Source organism: Brassica napus, chromosome C5 (assembly GCF_020379485.1).
Source record: "Brassica napus cultivar Da-Ae chromosome C5, Da-Ae, whole genome shotgun sequence".
Classification (NCBI taxonomy): Eukaryota; Viridiplantae; Streptophyta; class Magnoliopsida; order Brassicales; family Brassicaceae; genus Brassica; species Brassica napus.
In genome coordinates this window covers 53,346,513-53,360,622 of record NC_063448.1, presented here as the reverse complement: position 1 = coordinate 53,360,622, position 14,110 = coordinate 53,346,513, and the positions used below count along the sequence as shown (strand labels likewise).

The 14,110-nt window shown below is 36.9% G+C and overlaps 7 protein-coding genes across 19 annotated transcripts; 3 read left to right on the top strand and 4 right to left on the bottom strand.

Moving 5' to 3' along the window:
- Window positions 1-279: 279 nt before the first annotated feature.
- LOC125587947 lies at window positions 280-1,688 on the bottom strand. 12 transcript variants are annotated; one of them, XM_048759374.1, is made up of 6 exons: window positions 1,529-1,688; window positions 1,250-1,453; window positions 1,010-1,059; window positions 872-892; window positions 702-759; window positions 280-579 (listed from the first exon to the last, which is right to left on the bottom strand). In XM_048759374.1, the coding sequence occupies exons 2-6, from the start codon at window positions 1,332-1,334 to the stop codon at window positions 545-547; spliced, it is 249 nt and encodes an 82-aa protein (XP_048615331.1). In that variant the 5' UTR covers window positions 1,335-1,453; window positions 1,529-1,688; the 3' UTR covers window positions 280-544. The 12 variants fall into 12 exon arrangements, 10 of the variants coding, with proteins under 10 accessions (XP_048615331.1, XP_048615325.1, XP_048615329.1 ...); XM_048759368.1 differs by having other exon boundaries at window positions 844-1,059; XM_048759372.1 differs by lacking the exon at window positions 1,529-1,688 and having other exon boundaries at window positions 844-892; window positions 1,250-1,522.
- Window positions 1,689-1,896: 208 nt separating this feature from the next.
- LOC106397138 lies at window positions 1,897-3,219 on the bottom strand. Its single transcript, XM_013837700.3, has 2 exons — window positions 2,417-3,219; window positions 1,897-2,103 (listed from the first exon to the last, which is right to left on the bottom strand). The coding sequence occupies exons 1-2, from the start codon at window positions 2,867-2,869 to the stop codon at window positions 2,041-2,043; spliced, it is 516 nt and encodes a 171-aa protein (XP_013693154.1). The 5' UTR covers window positions 2,870-3,219; the 3' UTR covers window positions 1,897-2,040.
- Window positions 3,220-4,331: 1,112 nt separating this feature from the next.
- Window positions 4,332-5,419, top strand: LOC106402098 (2Fe-2S ferredoxin-like). Its single transcript, XM_013842753.2, has one exon. It carries the CDS (start codon window positions 4,725-4,727, stop codon window positions 5,196-5,198), a length of 474 nt encoding a protein of 157 aa, XP_013698207.2. The 5' UTR covers window positions 4,332-4,724; the 3' UTR covers window positions 5,199-5,419.
- A 2,382-nt stretch (window positions 5,420-7,801) lies between these two features.
- On the top strand, window positions 7,802-8,966 carry LOC106400320 (calmodulin-like protein 3). The gene has a single exon (XM_013840694.3). The coding sequence runs from the start codon at window positions 8,246-8,248 to the stop codon at window positions 8,705-8,707; it is 462 nt and encodes a 153-aa protein (XP_013696148.1). The 5' UTR covers window positions 7,802-8,245; the 3' UTR covers window positions 8,708-8,966.
- A 274-nt stretch (window positions 8,967-9,240) lies between these two features.
- Window positions 9,241-10,826, top strand: LOC106400164 (protein FAR1-RELATED SEQUENCE 5-like). Its single transcript, XM_013840561.3, has 3 exons — window positions 9,241-9,413; window positions 9,943-10,382; window positions 10,599-10,826. Coding segments are annotated over exons 1-3 (645 nt in total). The 5' UTR covers window positions 9,241-9,412; the 3' UTR covers window positions 10,803-10,826.
- Window positions 10,827-11,204: 378 nt separating this feature from the next.
- LOC106399517 lies at window positions 11,205-12,125 on the bottom strand. The gene is made up of 2 exons (XM_013839992.3): window positions 11,997-12,125; window positions 11,205-11,925 (listed from the first exon to the last, which is right to left on the bottom strand). Exons 1-2 carry the CDS (start codon window positions 12,002-12,004, stop codon window positions 11,340-11,342), a joined length of 594 nt encoding a protein of 197 aa, XP_013695446.1. The 5' UTR covers window positions 12,005-12,125; the 3' UTR covers window positions 11,205-11,339.
- A 527-nt stretch (window positions 12,126-12,652) lies between these two features.
- Window positions 12,653-14,084, bottom strand: LOC106452932 (ubiquitin-like-conjugating enzyme ATG10). Of its 2 annotated transcripts, none has more exons than XM_048759366.1 (6): window positions 13,840-14,084; window positions 13,708-13,761; window positions 13,564-13,641; window positions 13,396-13,489; window positions 13,207-13,304; window positions 12,653-13,109 (listed from the first exon to the last, which is right to left on the bottom strand). In XM_048759366.1, the coding sequence occupies exons 1-6, from the start codon at window positions 13,990-13,992 to the stop codon at window positions 12,921-12,923; spliced, it is 666 nt and encodes a 221-aa protein (XP_048615323.1). In that variant the 5' UTR covers window positions 13,993-14,084; the 3' UTR covers window positions 12,653-12,920. The 2 variants fall into 2 exon arrangements, with proteins under 2 accessions (XP_048615323.1, XP_048615322.1); XM_048759365.1 differs by having other exon boundaries at window positions 13,396-13,495; window positions 13,840-14,082.
- Between the last annotated feature and the right edge of the window lie 26 nt (window positions 14,085-14,110).

The window sequence follows — 14,110 nt, the reverse complement described above, 5'->3', positions numbered from 1 at the left end:
AAGAGCATCCTTATCCCAGAAACCTTAACTGGGTCTCTTATTTTTTTTTAATACTTTTTAATTGTAAAAGTGAATTAAGAGACTGGATTAAGAGACTCGAAAATTTACTTGCTTCATTGCAAGTCTCTTATTTAAGAGTTCTTAAAAAAAAAAAAATTAATTAAACACCAATTTTTTTTTTCTTATTAAACTTAAATTTTTTCTTAAAACATAATACAAGCTAACTCTATATTCAAGTTCTTGATTGAAAAACTTACAAAAGAACCAAGCACAAGGGTATGTCCAGTTGATCAAGTTTCAACAAAGAATATATTCAAGTTCTTCATTGAAAAACTTACAAATTTTAATTAAACACCAAACGGTGGTTCTGCATATAAGCGTATGTCCAGTTGATCAAGTTCAACAAATAATCTACTTGGAGATGTTGAGCCAAGACGTACCTGCCACTACATGAATGTGTGTATAAAGTTGCGTTGCCATCTGCAGTAAGTAAAATTGAGTTTCCCATCTACTTCAGCTTAGCTACAGACACAAATACATCTACTCAGGGATATACACCAAAGAACAACATCTGAAGCACTGTAAAAATGATCAACAATTTCATACAAGACTCCAAAACACTTGAACATGTTGTAAATCTGACATCAATATTGCTAAAGGGGACTAGAATCTAAAGAAAATGAAAGTGATAAGTCATTTACCTATTTTCTTCCAGCTCTTGCCATTAAACTTACAAACTGCTTGTCTCAATGTCTCATCCTGCAACAAGTAAATAAAGCTCTCATCTCAATTCCAAGAGAGTGATCCACCACAGGTTTTTTATAGACAAAAAGTAATGAATACGGAAGAGGTCCAGCCGCCTTTGGCTTGCCTTATAGGGCCACTCGTCCTCCTGGCATTACCAAAAACAATTATCAAAATCAATCTCATATAGAAACTAAAAGCAATTGCAATTAACAGTTTGGGAAAAACGAGTTGATGTGATTCAAAGTTGTAAGCTTTCACATACAAAGAAGAAGTAAAGAAAGCTCTCATCAGAATCAAAGTTGTAAACTCTCCCTTCACCAAAACAAATATCACAAAAAAAAAACAGCTATCAAATTCTCAAAGTATATCAGAATCAAAATCTAGAAGCTTCCTATGATCTAACACTACAACAACAACTAATGACCAAAGGCATAACAACGATTCCATTCAATCGAATCCTTAATTGCGCAATTATGTGTGTTCACGAGATGAATCTAGAGACCAGAGAGGGAGCATAATAAGGTCGAAAACGGAGTGGTGATATCAGAGAGAAGAATCGGCGACGATCTTGATTCCATGGCATGCATCAACTCCAACCTGATTCTCCACGGAGGCCACCGTTACATCCGCGCCGCCTCGCCGCAGCACATCGATCATCACCACCGCTTCGAACGGCTCGGTACCATGCGCAACGGGAATCAAGAGACTAGAGCACGAGAAAAGCAATCATCAGAAGAAAAAAAAGAACAAAACTTGAGGAAGAGAAGAGAGGAGAAGGTACAAGAAACGTCTCCTATTTAGGAGAAAGAACAACCGTCTCTTGTTTTAATTGATATTTTTCTTTTTCTTTTTAATTTCAATTATGGTAAGAAACTCGTCTTAAAAACCAGCGATAATGATGCTCTAAGAGCATCATTAGTGGACGCTCTGTTAAAAAAAGTTTCTCAAGATTATTATATTAATTTCTTTAAGTAATTTATTTGTATAATAAAAATTCTTAACAATAAATGAACTCTGTTCAATATAAGAAGGACACGTTGGTTTTACGGTCTCTTGATTATTGATGGGAGTACCGTCCCAAAGAGACGTTTCTATTAAAACTCTAAGAATGCAAAATACAGAAACAAAACTGGAATGTGGAGGTAAAAGAGTCAAAAGAATTTGACTTTGAATCAAGCTTTTTAAGATTTGAGACCAAAAAGAACAGTACAAGAATTTTGATGAGAGGACAATCTGTCTATCTTTGTGGTGGTGTATAGTATAACAACATTTCTTAAATAAAACTCTCCACGGCTAAATATCGTTTCTCCCAAGAGTTTCATCTACTCGATGCAATGACAACACAGAAGATTCAACCTGCAAACAATAGCCATTCTAGTTAGACACATTAGTTCGTCTACATTCAATGAATCTGATCAAATCCAAACACTCTCAAACCCCACATTAAACTCTTTAGAGACAAGTCTTCAACTTCTAAATAGACAAGAACAAGAACGAAGTTGTGTTCAAAAAAAAAAAAAAAAAGACAAGAACAAGAACAAGTCCACATTGAAAACCCTCAAAGATCTTGCAACTATACAACTAAACAACAATTGAACTAAACTACATTAAAGCTATAACCCATCCCAAAGACTCAGACTTTAACCGGCAAAATCTAACAAAACCATACCTCATTTTCACGACGAACCGCGACGCAATCTCTCGGCGTCTCGAACACAGACAAAGAGTACTGCTTGCGAACGACACCAACGTCGAAGTATATAAGCCCCGAGCTCGGGACATCGACACGGATCCCTTTAACCGGAAACCACAGGAACAGATCCTGAGCCGATATTCCCGACAAATCAGTTACGTTAGCAGAGCTCAGCGTTCCCGTGATATTCGTGTCGTAGCGAAGCTCCGTCTCGTACTTGGCGTCGCACGACTGGTTCAAGTAAACGGAGAACCGTCCCGTCTCGCCGTCGAAGGTGAATTCCGTCACGCCTTTAGGGAATATCCCCGACGGGAGTCCGTTGTCCTGGAGGATCTTGTAGATAGTCTCCTCCTCCTCTTCCGAGGAGGAGATCGAGATCCCGGCGACGAGGAAGAAACAGAGGATCGAGATTTGGAGGATACGAATCATAGCGTTGGACCACTCGTTCGATTCTCTGATCTGTTTGTTCGTTAGGATTAAACTAATGAGGTTTAAGCAGAGGAGGAAGAAGAAGAAGAAGAAGACGACATTTTGGTGACAGCTTGAAACAGAGTGGATCAAAGTTATATTTGTCTAATTATTGATTTGGGGTGGGGGGGGGCAGTGATCCTCTGCTTCTCGTGCCATTGATAAGTCGACGAATGGACGAGCGCCACGTAGGCTATATAGTTAAATGTGGGTGGTTTAGGTGGACCTTATCACATGGGAACAAAAGAAGGGCATGGGTTTTTTTCTAGAGAGATGCGGCAAGTATGAATGTAGTTTTAGGTTTTGCGTCTTAAAAGCCTCGTAACACATGCGACAATGTGATGCTTTTATGCAATGACTTTATGCTGCTTTTTGACTCCAAAATTTGTTGAGCATTTTATGTTGGCATAGTCAAAGTTATCTTGACTTAAGAAAAAAATAATATTGCTTTTTAGCAAAGAAAACACCTAGAGTGTATCTAATCACCTCTGTATTTACTTCTAAATGTTTTTAGAGAAGAAGATCTAATTCTAATTCACTTCTATTTAGTAATCTATATATATAAAGAAGAGTTTCTTTCACACCTAAGTCATCCACATCAGATTTCATGTCACAAATTCGGAGTCTGTGAACGACACGTGTCACTGTCAATCAAAAGTCAATGTTTCATTAATTCTTGAGTTTAATGAGTTTTATGTGTTTACTACGGTCTAAATACATTTTCTCTATAAAAACTGTATATGAAACTTAGGAAAAGTGGCCGTCGAGCAACAATTTCCGTTCAGTCAACTGTCAAAGAAATCCTACGGTTTGACCGGTGACAAACGATTCCGATCAATGTCAGTTGGAAGCCGAATAGACTTCTTTAATATGGCGCCGTTACGGAAATTAACTTGGTTCATGCATCTTCATTAACATTCACATTAATACATACTCTCTACTTTTCACACGATCTCACATTCAATGAATCCCTTCATTCACTCTTTTGTGTTAATCCTCCATTATAAATATGAATGTTTTCTTCCAACAAAATCATCAATTCATTTCTCTTAATAAACAAAACAAAAATGTGATGAAAATTTTTGTGTTAAGCCCATGGTTGTATTTAACGGATTGTGACAGAAAAGTGATAAGAAACAGAAAAAATGAAATGAGAAACAGAATAAACAGAAAATAAGAAAAAAAAAGAAGACCATAGAAGAGGGGAGATACATTTTTTTAGTGAATCTTTTTTTAAAAAAAGATCTATTTATCTTTAGCTCATAATAATTTCCAACATCATAGTCTAACCGAACCTCCTATTTCGGATAAAAACAACTAAAACTAATATGATATGAAAAACAATATATATATATATATATATATATATATATATATATTTAGCACATAATTAATAACATAATTAGTTTTTTGGTTAATTTTAAATTAAGAAAATAGTATATCTCATATACATCTCTTGCAAATATAAACTTAAAACACAAACTACAAATCATATAAAAAATAATAATCTTGATTACAAATAAAGTATCGGGCGGGCCGACCCTAGTCTAAACTAAAGATTGCTTTCTTTCTTTTTTGGTTCTATATTAGGAGGCAAAACTCACTGGAAATAATTTTGGACCAAATAAAATTTGGATTTGCCACTTGAACCGGTTCCTCCTCAAATTAAGGTGCAACTCTACTCATGATACTGGGCCTGTAAATATATAAGTGGGCTTTATGTTAGGCCCATTTTTCAAGCTAGCGTTTTCACCCTCACTTGCCCACAAACACAAAAAAGTTCTTCAGCGACGAGATTGAGAAACGAGGAACGACGATGGCGACGAATCTCCTGAAACTCTCCTCTCAAATCCGCCGCCTCTCTCCACTCACCGGATCCCTAACCGTCCGCACCTCCGCCACATCCACCGGATCATCAGGATCGAAGAAAGTCTCCGACCGAATCGTCAAGCTCTCCGCGATCGATGCCGACGGAGACAAGAAGGACATCATCGGCCTCTCCGGCCAGACTCTCCTCCGCGCGCTCACCCACACCGGCCTGATCGATCCGCTGTCGCATAGGTTGGATGATATCGACGCTTGCTCGGCCGAGTGCGAGGTCCAGATCGCTGAGGAGTGGCTCGAGAAGCTCCCGCCCCGTACCTACGACGAGGAGTACGTGCTGAAGCGTAACTCGAGATCACGTGTGCTGAACAAGCACTCGCGTCTCGGGTGTCAGGTTGTGTTGACGCAGGAGCTTCAAGGTATGGTTGTGGCTGTCCCTGAAGCTAAGCCTTGGGACATCCCGTAAGGTGTAGTAGGGGTCTCTGAGTCGCTCTCTATTTGTTGTTTTTTGCGTTATTGGGAATAAATGGATTTGGAAAGTTCAGGCAGATGATTATGATATTGAATCTGTGATCTTCCTTTTGAAACTTAATTGTAATGTGGTTGAAGAACTTGCTTGTTTTAAACGATTCCCTGCTTCTGAGTATGGGTTTTGCATTTTAATTGAATATTGCTTTCTTGGTTTTATTTTCGTGGATTCTTGAATAAACCTTGTACTCCCTCCGTTTCATTTGAATTGTGAATTGTCGTTTTAGAGCACATAGATTAAGAAAACAATTGATTCATTACCGATACACCACCAAAGTACATTTCAACCAATATCTATTGAATATAAAGTCTCTTTCCTTAGATAGATGATTTCTGATTATGGTGTTATATCTAAAGATTGATAAGAGCAATTTTGAAAGTTCAGGAGCTTGACGAATTGTGCTACATGTTGTTATAAGTTTTGGTGGTGTCTTAGGCTCAGTTCGCCAAGTAGTTTAGGCATAACTAGCACTAGATTATGAGAAGAGAGTGTAGAGAATGTTGTGCCTCGTCAGAACAGGAAGGAGATTCTCTTTACAGATCATATAAATCAACCTTCTCGGTTTCAGTATGCTTTAGAGTGGTGTTTGGCGTATCAGTATGGTTAACTAGCTCTATGCGTCTTTGGTGAAGCTGAGATAATCATTATACGACTTTTGAGCTTTAGAATTGCAGATTCTGCTTTTAGGGAAAGGAAGAAGGTAGAATGAACATAGCATCTTGGTTTGGTAGATTGTTTGGAGCCTTGCAAACTCTGTTATAGATTAGTGGTTTTGTTGCATAGACGACAGTTGGAATTATGCATTTTGTTATTAACTGGGGTCACTGGACGATTACTCGAATACTAACAACGGCCGTAGACCGTAGTTAATAGACGATTACTCGAATACTAACTACTATTTGACAAAAAAATTGCTTAGCTTTCAAAATTATTTTAAGTTTTAAACTTCACAAGCGCATGATTATCAAAGTCATCATACGTTGTTTAGTTGAGAATGAATCAACGTTAGATATGACCCTTGTTCGGAAACTCGCTAGGCGCTACGCGTGCGGCGAACCCGGGCCTAGCGAGTTATCCAAAATTCGGAAATAAATCCGGGAGTACTCGGGGATTTATTTTCTGATATTTTAGCCATAGATACATATATATATTAAATATGTTAAATAAGAATGGAAGTAGAGCGTGGCATAGTGGGTCGGGTTGTCTATCTTTGGTCAAGGAACCCGAGTTCGAAGAGCAGGTTGTGGGATTTTGCTCTATTTTTTTCGTTTTTCTTTAATAAATGTTAAAATTACGATTTTACCCTCTTCTTTTTCAATCTGTAGGTCGAGTTTCTGCAACACTTCCATGGCGTTTTCAAGCTTTTTTTTATCGTTTTTCACCATTTTTCCTTTGTTTTATGCGGTAAAGTTACTAGATCTACTTAAAAACATCAGATTTCGAACTAAAAACCTAAGAAAATCATTTTTCCCTATAATACAACCGAATCGTTGCAAATCGTCACGTTCACCCACCGTATCACGTTTACTCGGCCGCGGAATCGGCCAGGCGGACGCGTTTTTGAACATTGGATATGACCATAGATTCATTTTCAGATGTATTGTTACTTTGTCAGTGTTCTCATCATGTCTCTTTTGGGCCTGCTTCGTGTGTCGCTAATAACGGGCCGAATTGAAATTTAGTCAAGTCAAACTCTAACAACTTTTAAGGAAATGGATTTGAATCGTGGAAACCAATCTCTTTAAACGATCTCAGATGATTCATCATATTTTTTCATTCTATAATAAAATTGTGATATATTTCAACGTACTATATTTTAAAGTGAAAAATAGAATAATGAACAAAAAAAACAACTTTAAACTCATTTTTATTTTATTATAGAATGAAAAATAAACTACAATTAAAACATTTTTACTATAAACTCTATTTTAAAGTGAAAAATAGAGTAGAATTAAAAACTCTCTTATAGTAAGTTTTCGAATAGTGATAGAAACCATTCTTTGTGTGAATGAATCAGATACATGTAAATTATTAAATTTTTAATACCTATGACTGAACATATACATATTTAGGGTCACATACATTATATGATACTCCATTAGTTTCAGTTTAGTTATCGTTGTAAAATACAATTTTCGTTTTAAAATAAGTATTATTATATAATTTTAATGCAAAATTTGTTGACTTTATATTTCACTCTATTTTTTTATTGGTTAAAATGTGGCTAGATATATTGATAATAATATTTTCATTTAGTAAATATACAAATTTGAATGTTTTTTAATTTGTGCGCAAAAATCTAAAACGACAATTAAAATGAAACGGATTAATTATTTTGTTAACCAAGAATTTCAGTAATTAACTATCTAGCTATTAAAAAGTGATTAAGACCTGACTGTTTTAAAAGGCATTTTCATTTAATAAGTGATTAAGACCTGACTATTTTAAAAGGCATTTTAATTGTTTTAGTTGGCTATTCTATTTCTGAAACAGCGTGGTACATCAAGTTTCCCAATAAATAAACATATATATAGATATGAACTCACTTCGAATAAAATCACATCTAGTATAAGATAATATAAATCTTAAAAAAATGAAACAAACATTTTCAAACTGATAAGCATTTGAATGAAACTCTGTTTCTGTAACCTGAAATAACTATCCTCACTGTTTGAAGGTCTTGGTGATGATATTAAGAGGGAGTGTACATTCCGTGTGTATCTATCTATAGATAGTCTTCTTGTGTTTCTTTGAAGGACAAAAAAAACTATTTTAAGACCAGTTCAACAGAAAACTGGTGTGCAGACCACGATCGCAGTTGTAATGAAGTTTTCTAAAATGGCAACCACTCCTTTTTTCTTTAAGAACCAGTCATTCTTTCTCTAAACCCTAATCTCTTCTTCTCTATAAACTCATCTTCTAACTCTTGTTCTCAATCATCCTCTTTTTCAAAGCTTCCTAGCTAACAAAACCCCAATAAAGAGATGGATCAAACAGAGCTTTCCCGGATATTCCAAATGTTCGACAGGAACGGTGACGGCAAAATCACCAAACAAGAGCTGAACGATTCGTTAGAGAATCTCGGAATCTACATCCCGGACAAAGACTTGGTGCAGATGATCGAGAAGATTGATCTCAACGGTGACGGGTACGTGGACATCGAAGAGTTCGGAGGGCTGTACCAGTCGATCATGGACGACAGAGACGAGGAGGAAGACATCATAGAGGCGTTCAACGTGTTTGATCAGAACCGTGACGGGTTCATCACGGTGGAAGAGCTGAGATCCGTGTTATCTTCCTTGGGGCTCAAGCAAGGAAGAACCCTAGAGGATTGTAAGAGGATGATAAGTAAAGTGGACGTTGATGGAGATGGGATGGTGAATTTCAAAGAGTTTAAGCAAATGATGAAAGGTGGTGGATTTGCCGTTTTAGAATCAAGCTTGTAAAACAAACAAACAAAACCCATTTTTGGGTTAGGGTTTGAGATCAACATCATTGTTTTTTTTCCTCGGAATGATTAGGGCTAAACCTCGAAAGATAATTAACAAAATGGATCAAGCTTCGTTTTTGAATGCTTCTCCACAAAATATTGTTGATGGATTTGCTATGTGGGATTTGGAAAACAAACATATATAATTTTGATTTTGATGTTTTACATTGTTGAGGATTCTTTTATTTATTTGTAATATATGGTTGTGAATTGTGATGCACGTTACTTATTAATTACTACTTTTACGCAAATAAGATCATGCCATGCATACAACATAATTTGATCATTTAGCAAGTACGATATAAACTACATGATGTTTTTAACTTGTAATCTGAAAAGTGGAGAAGAAAAGAAGAAGAAGCTATGAACTACATGATGTTTTGAACTTGTAATCTGAAGTCAAACAAAAATAAAATTAGAAACTACATGCCGTTTCGAACTTGTCGTAGACCAACGGATGAAGTTCACGTGCTCCACCTAAAAACCAGTCATCATCAACCGTACAAGAAACAGAGAGACCTTCGACTTTGTGTTCTATTGTCGTCTTCTTCCTCAACACTTCCCTTTCTTTCCAACTCACTAAACTAACTTCAGTTTCACAGATCAACAACTTTCTCTGTCCAATTATATCTCTGTCTGAAGTTCCCTAATCTTTCATCCAAGTAAGTGCTTCACTTGAATTTCCCTTTCTATCAATCTTTTATTATAGGGTTTTAGCTCCCTTTTGTCTAAGTTGCTTTTCTTTTTGTGAATTAATCTGCTTCAATTCAAAAAAAAAAAAACTGCTTCAATATAATTCCTATGGATGAACCTACTTTGGTGTAACGTTTGATCAAAAGTCGATGAAACTGCTACTCTCTTCGTACTTAATTAGGGTTATAAATGCTTATATATGTTTAGGGTTTCTGTTCTGCATGGCCGAATTTTAGAATTTGAAGACCATAAATATTTATTAAGAACTTTAATAAAAAAAAAAATTCTTCATATTTATGTTGTGTATAATCTTCAAAAAATTTGGGCAACCAACATTAATGTTTTACTGTGTTGTGTCCTGCTCCCGCCATGTTCTTAATTATTAGTTCAAGCTTTAGAAGTTCAGTGGGAAAACTCTTAGGTTTGATATATTTAGGACTAAACTGTTGCATCTTTTGTCATGTACTGAACTTGTTTAATTTATGTGTTGTGTGGCAGTGGAGGGGAACCTTTTACGTGGAAAAGACGTAGTAGAGACGATGGAGAATATAGTAACAGAAGAAGCTTCTTCAGTTGTGGAGCCTTTCATTGGTATGGAGTTTGAATCAGAAGAAGCTGCAAAGTCTTTCTACGACAGTTACGCTAAAAGCACTGGTTTCGTTATGAGAGTGGATGCTTTCAGGAGGTCAATGCGAGACGGGACCGTGGTGTGGCGCAAACTCGTGTGTAACAAAGAAGGGTTCCGTAGATCAAGACCTAGGAGAAGCGAGAGCAGGAAGCCTCGTGCTATAACAAGAGAAGGATGTAAGGCTTTGATCGTGGTGAAGAAAGACAAGTCCGGAAAATGGATCGTCACTAAGTTTGTGAAAGAACATAATCATCCTCTCTTGTCTCTACTTGCTAACGCTCGCCGGAGTTCACATATCTCTCAATCACCGGTACGTTCATACACTTCCCCTTTAGGGTCATCTCTCAAACATTTAGTAAGAACTTAAATAATTGAATAATTTAGAGACCTATATTTATGTATATAAAAAAAATCTCTTAAAATTTTATGGGTCAAGGCTAATGTTTCACTGGTCTGTGCATGGCATAAAGCTTGTTCTGTTTTATGTCTCTGAAAGATGTATCTTTGTATAAACAAACATTTTCAGGACGAGAAAGACGCAAAGATTAGGGAGCTTAGCACAGAGCTGAGCCGAGAGAGAAAGCGTTGTGCTGCGTTGCAACAGCAACTTGATATGGTCCTAAACGTGATGGAAGAACATGCTAATCATCTCTCTGTCAATATCAATAATGTTATCCAAAGTGTAAAAGAAATAGAGTCCATTACTTTCACCAAATCCCTGATCAGCTGAATAAAACAACAAACTCACAACTCGTTTGTGGTTCATAAAAGCCTAACATCAAATTATCTTTAATACCTAGAGGTTTGAGGTCGAAACCCTTAATCTTTCAGGTACAAAACCACAGCATGTAATATTTGTTCCTTTCCATTTAAATCAGGGACTTTGACACAATGATCATGGTTAGTAGTTAAGCTATTGACTTCTAGTAATAATAATAATAACCTTAATTTATCCAAAGTGTTAGAGAAATAGACTCCAACACTTTCACCAAACCCCTCGGCTGAATAAAACAACAACACACATCTTAATTTGTGTTTCATAAAAGCTTAACATCAAGTTCCTCGGATTGGAAGTGTTCTTCGGAATAATTTCTCGTCCCATCAGAACTTGAACTTGGTCTAGTTGTATGGATAGTCGACAAAAAAAATAAATAAAAATTTAACATCAACTTCTCTTGATTAATTTGTCATTTTGATTCAAACCAGAGAACAAAAAAAAAAAAGGAGATAAAACTTTGTTCTTGGATGAACTGATTCGAATCAAGATTCAGTGCCAAAAAGCGTAAAAGGCAGTAGAGATATAAACCAACAGAGCAGAGGAAACCAGCGTCACAAGCGTCGCAACCGCCTGAACCGCAGATTTACTACCGCAAGATAGCAACCCCAAACGGATCTGAATCACATTAACCATAGAGAGCATCAAGAACAAACAACCCATCACAGATCCAACCGCAGACGCCATCATTCCCCATCTCAGCACCTTGATGTTGATATGCGCCCTGAAAATCTCGTCCACGTCTTTGCTGTTGAGGAGGTTCAGCGCGAGCTTGAGACCCTGAGCTACGAGGGAGGAGAAGAGGAAGAAGCTGAAGGAGACAACTTCGAAGACCAGCAGCTTCTTCGCCACGTCGTCGCTCGCGTCGCAGTTTGACCGCTGCTCGAGGCTGTGCTGTCCCGGGGTGGCTAAGGAGAGGCCGACGAAGACGGCGATTGTGAAGAGGGAGTTCACGTTGACGAGCCCGTCGAGTGCGCTTACGTGGACGCTTGTTGTGGCGACGGAGGAAGATGCCGGTGACGTCATTGTGACGGCGGGTTCGACGTTGGTCGGCGTGTACTCGATTTTTGGCTCAGATCTGCTCGGGGAAAGACGAATGTTAAAGAAAGGTAGATTTGAGTACGGAGAGAGAGAAAGGGTAAAGCTTACTCTGCCATTGAAGAGTCTATTAAGTTATGCTTTTGCTTTTGGTCGGAGAGATTAGTTGGAAAGAGAGATTGATTGTCTTAAAAGAGACTTTTTTTAAAAAGACTCTGTAATGACGCAATTACTCGTCTCTGTTTTTTTTTATATATAAAGCATGCGTTTTGTTTTTTTTGTCCACGTCGGAGTCAACTGAAATTAAGTTGTTGACCAAAATTTACAATTTTAACTTTTTTGTTTGTTTGTTTGAAATTGTTTCCAATTAATTATTTTTGGTTGAAATGTTTTCAATTAAATATTTTGATTGAACTGAGCTTTGATAAGAATGATTTTAACTTTTTTGGTAAATCTAGAAAAATGTATTTTATATCATATCCTCGTAAATATTGAATACCACCTAAGCTTTAAAACTATAAAGTATAAACAACAATTTATATATATATATTTTTTTTTTTTTGGGTCAAATAAAACAACAATTTATATATATATATTTCTCACCAGTTTATTTGAAAGTACACTTTTCATATTATTAGATTAGTAAACTTCAAAGTTAGGAGATATTTACACGAATAAACCATATTTCGAAGATTAAGAAAACAAAACTGATGATTAATGTCAGTCATTTGAACTTGACAGGCAACCTAATGACTAGTGAGATTTTATTCACAATCAGAACATTTCATTTTTATTGATTTATCATTTACCACACCTGGTCCCTGGACTTACACCAATCACACTTCCATAATAAGCTTTTATAAAAGAACATCCATGTTAATACAAATATGTCATTTTTTTTTTGTTTTTGAGCGAGTATTCATTCAAGCAGACGTGAAAAGATCATTCACAAAAGTGTACCATAATAACCGCAAAGTTCTCGAGGACTTTAAGAGCCAGTTGACTCATTCCATAGTTGTGGATTACAGATCATCTCTAAATCAGCATCTCAAGAGGGGTCCTAAGACCAACAACCTGCCCGACAACAGAGAACCATGAAACCAAGTACAACTCGACTGGCATCTGACAACCATCAGAGCTGCTGCTTTCGGAAAGCAGCTTGATCCATTCCTCAGTCCCACAAGGATGCAGCTTGAACCACGGCCTGTTCAAATACGGATGCTCCTGCAATTGATTGTTGCATAGAGATTAAAATACCAAGCAACCAAAAAACCTATATATTATAAACTAACACATTGTGGTATTGATTCTGAGAGGATACCTCCTGTGTTATAAAAGTCCACTTAGATTCCAGCAAAAGACTAACAGAGCTTGAAGGCAGATCTCTCTTGATAACATCCAAAGAAAGAGGCTTTCCATCTAATAAAAGTGACAAAACAAAGATGATTATCTTACAACCAAACAAAAAGAGCAATCCAAAATATTTGCAGGGGGTGATGGTGTGACGTACCACTAGAGTATCCACGAAAATACAGCATAGGAACCATGTATGACGCACTGTAAACGATATGGTAATCATAGTAGTGTGCTTCATCTTCAACGTTCTGTACCTAGCAACATAACAACAATCTCAGAGACTCTGCTGTTCACATACAAAAGATGAATGGCTTTATGTTACCAAGACCGTGTGATCAATTGATTCTTCCTTCTCCCACCAATCAGCTGTTACACCTAAAGACTCCTCCTCAGCACTTCCCTATACACAGAAAGATAATGGTGAGAAACATAAAAGAAGGAAAAAGATGAAAGGTTGTGACTTTACCTCAAGTGAGCTGAGAATGATGATTTTCTCTAGCGATAAGTAACATTCCTCCTTCTGATAACACAACAAACACGAATTTAATGTAAAAATGCTATCTTTGGAACATGGAGAATAGTGTTGATCGACGTTGACCTTAAGTAGAGTTCGATTGATCAGAGGAACCCATGACCATGAAGGGAACGAAAGGTTATGTCTTTTCCATTTATCCGCGAAAGCTCGAGCGGCTACAGTGAAACCCTCGAGAGTGATTTTGCCATCGTTGAGGACCTCTCCAGCTGAATCCATCGGAGGAGGAGCAAACAAAATCGCTGATCAGCAACAACACCGTCGCTACGAAATCAAAAGCAACTAAACCGAACCGAATCAGAGAATCCAAATCGAAGTTAGTTTATATAAACCGAAC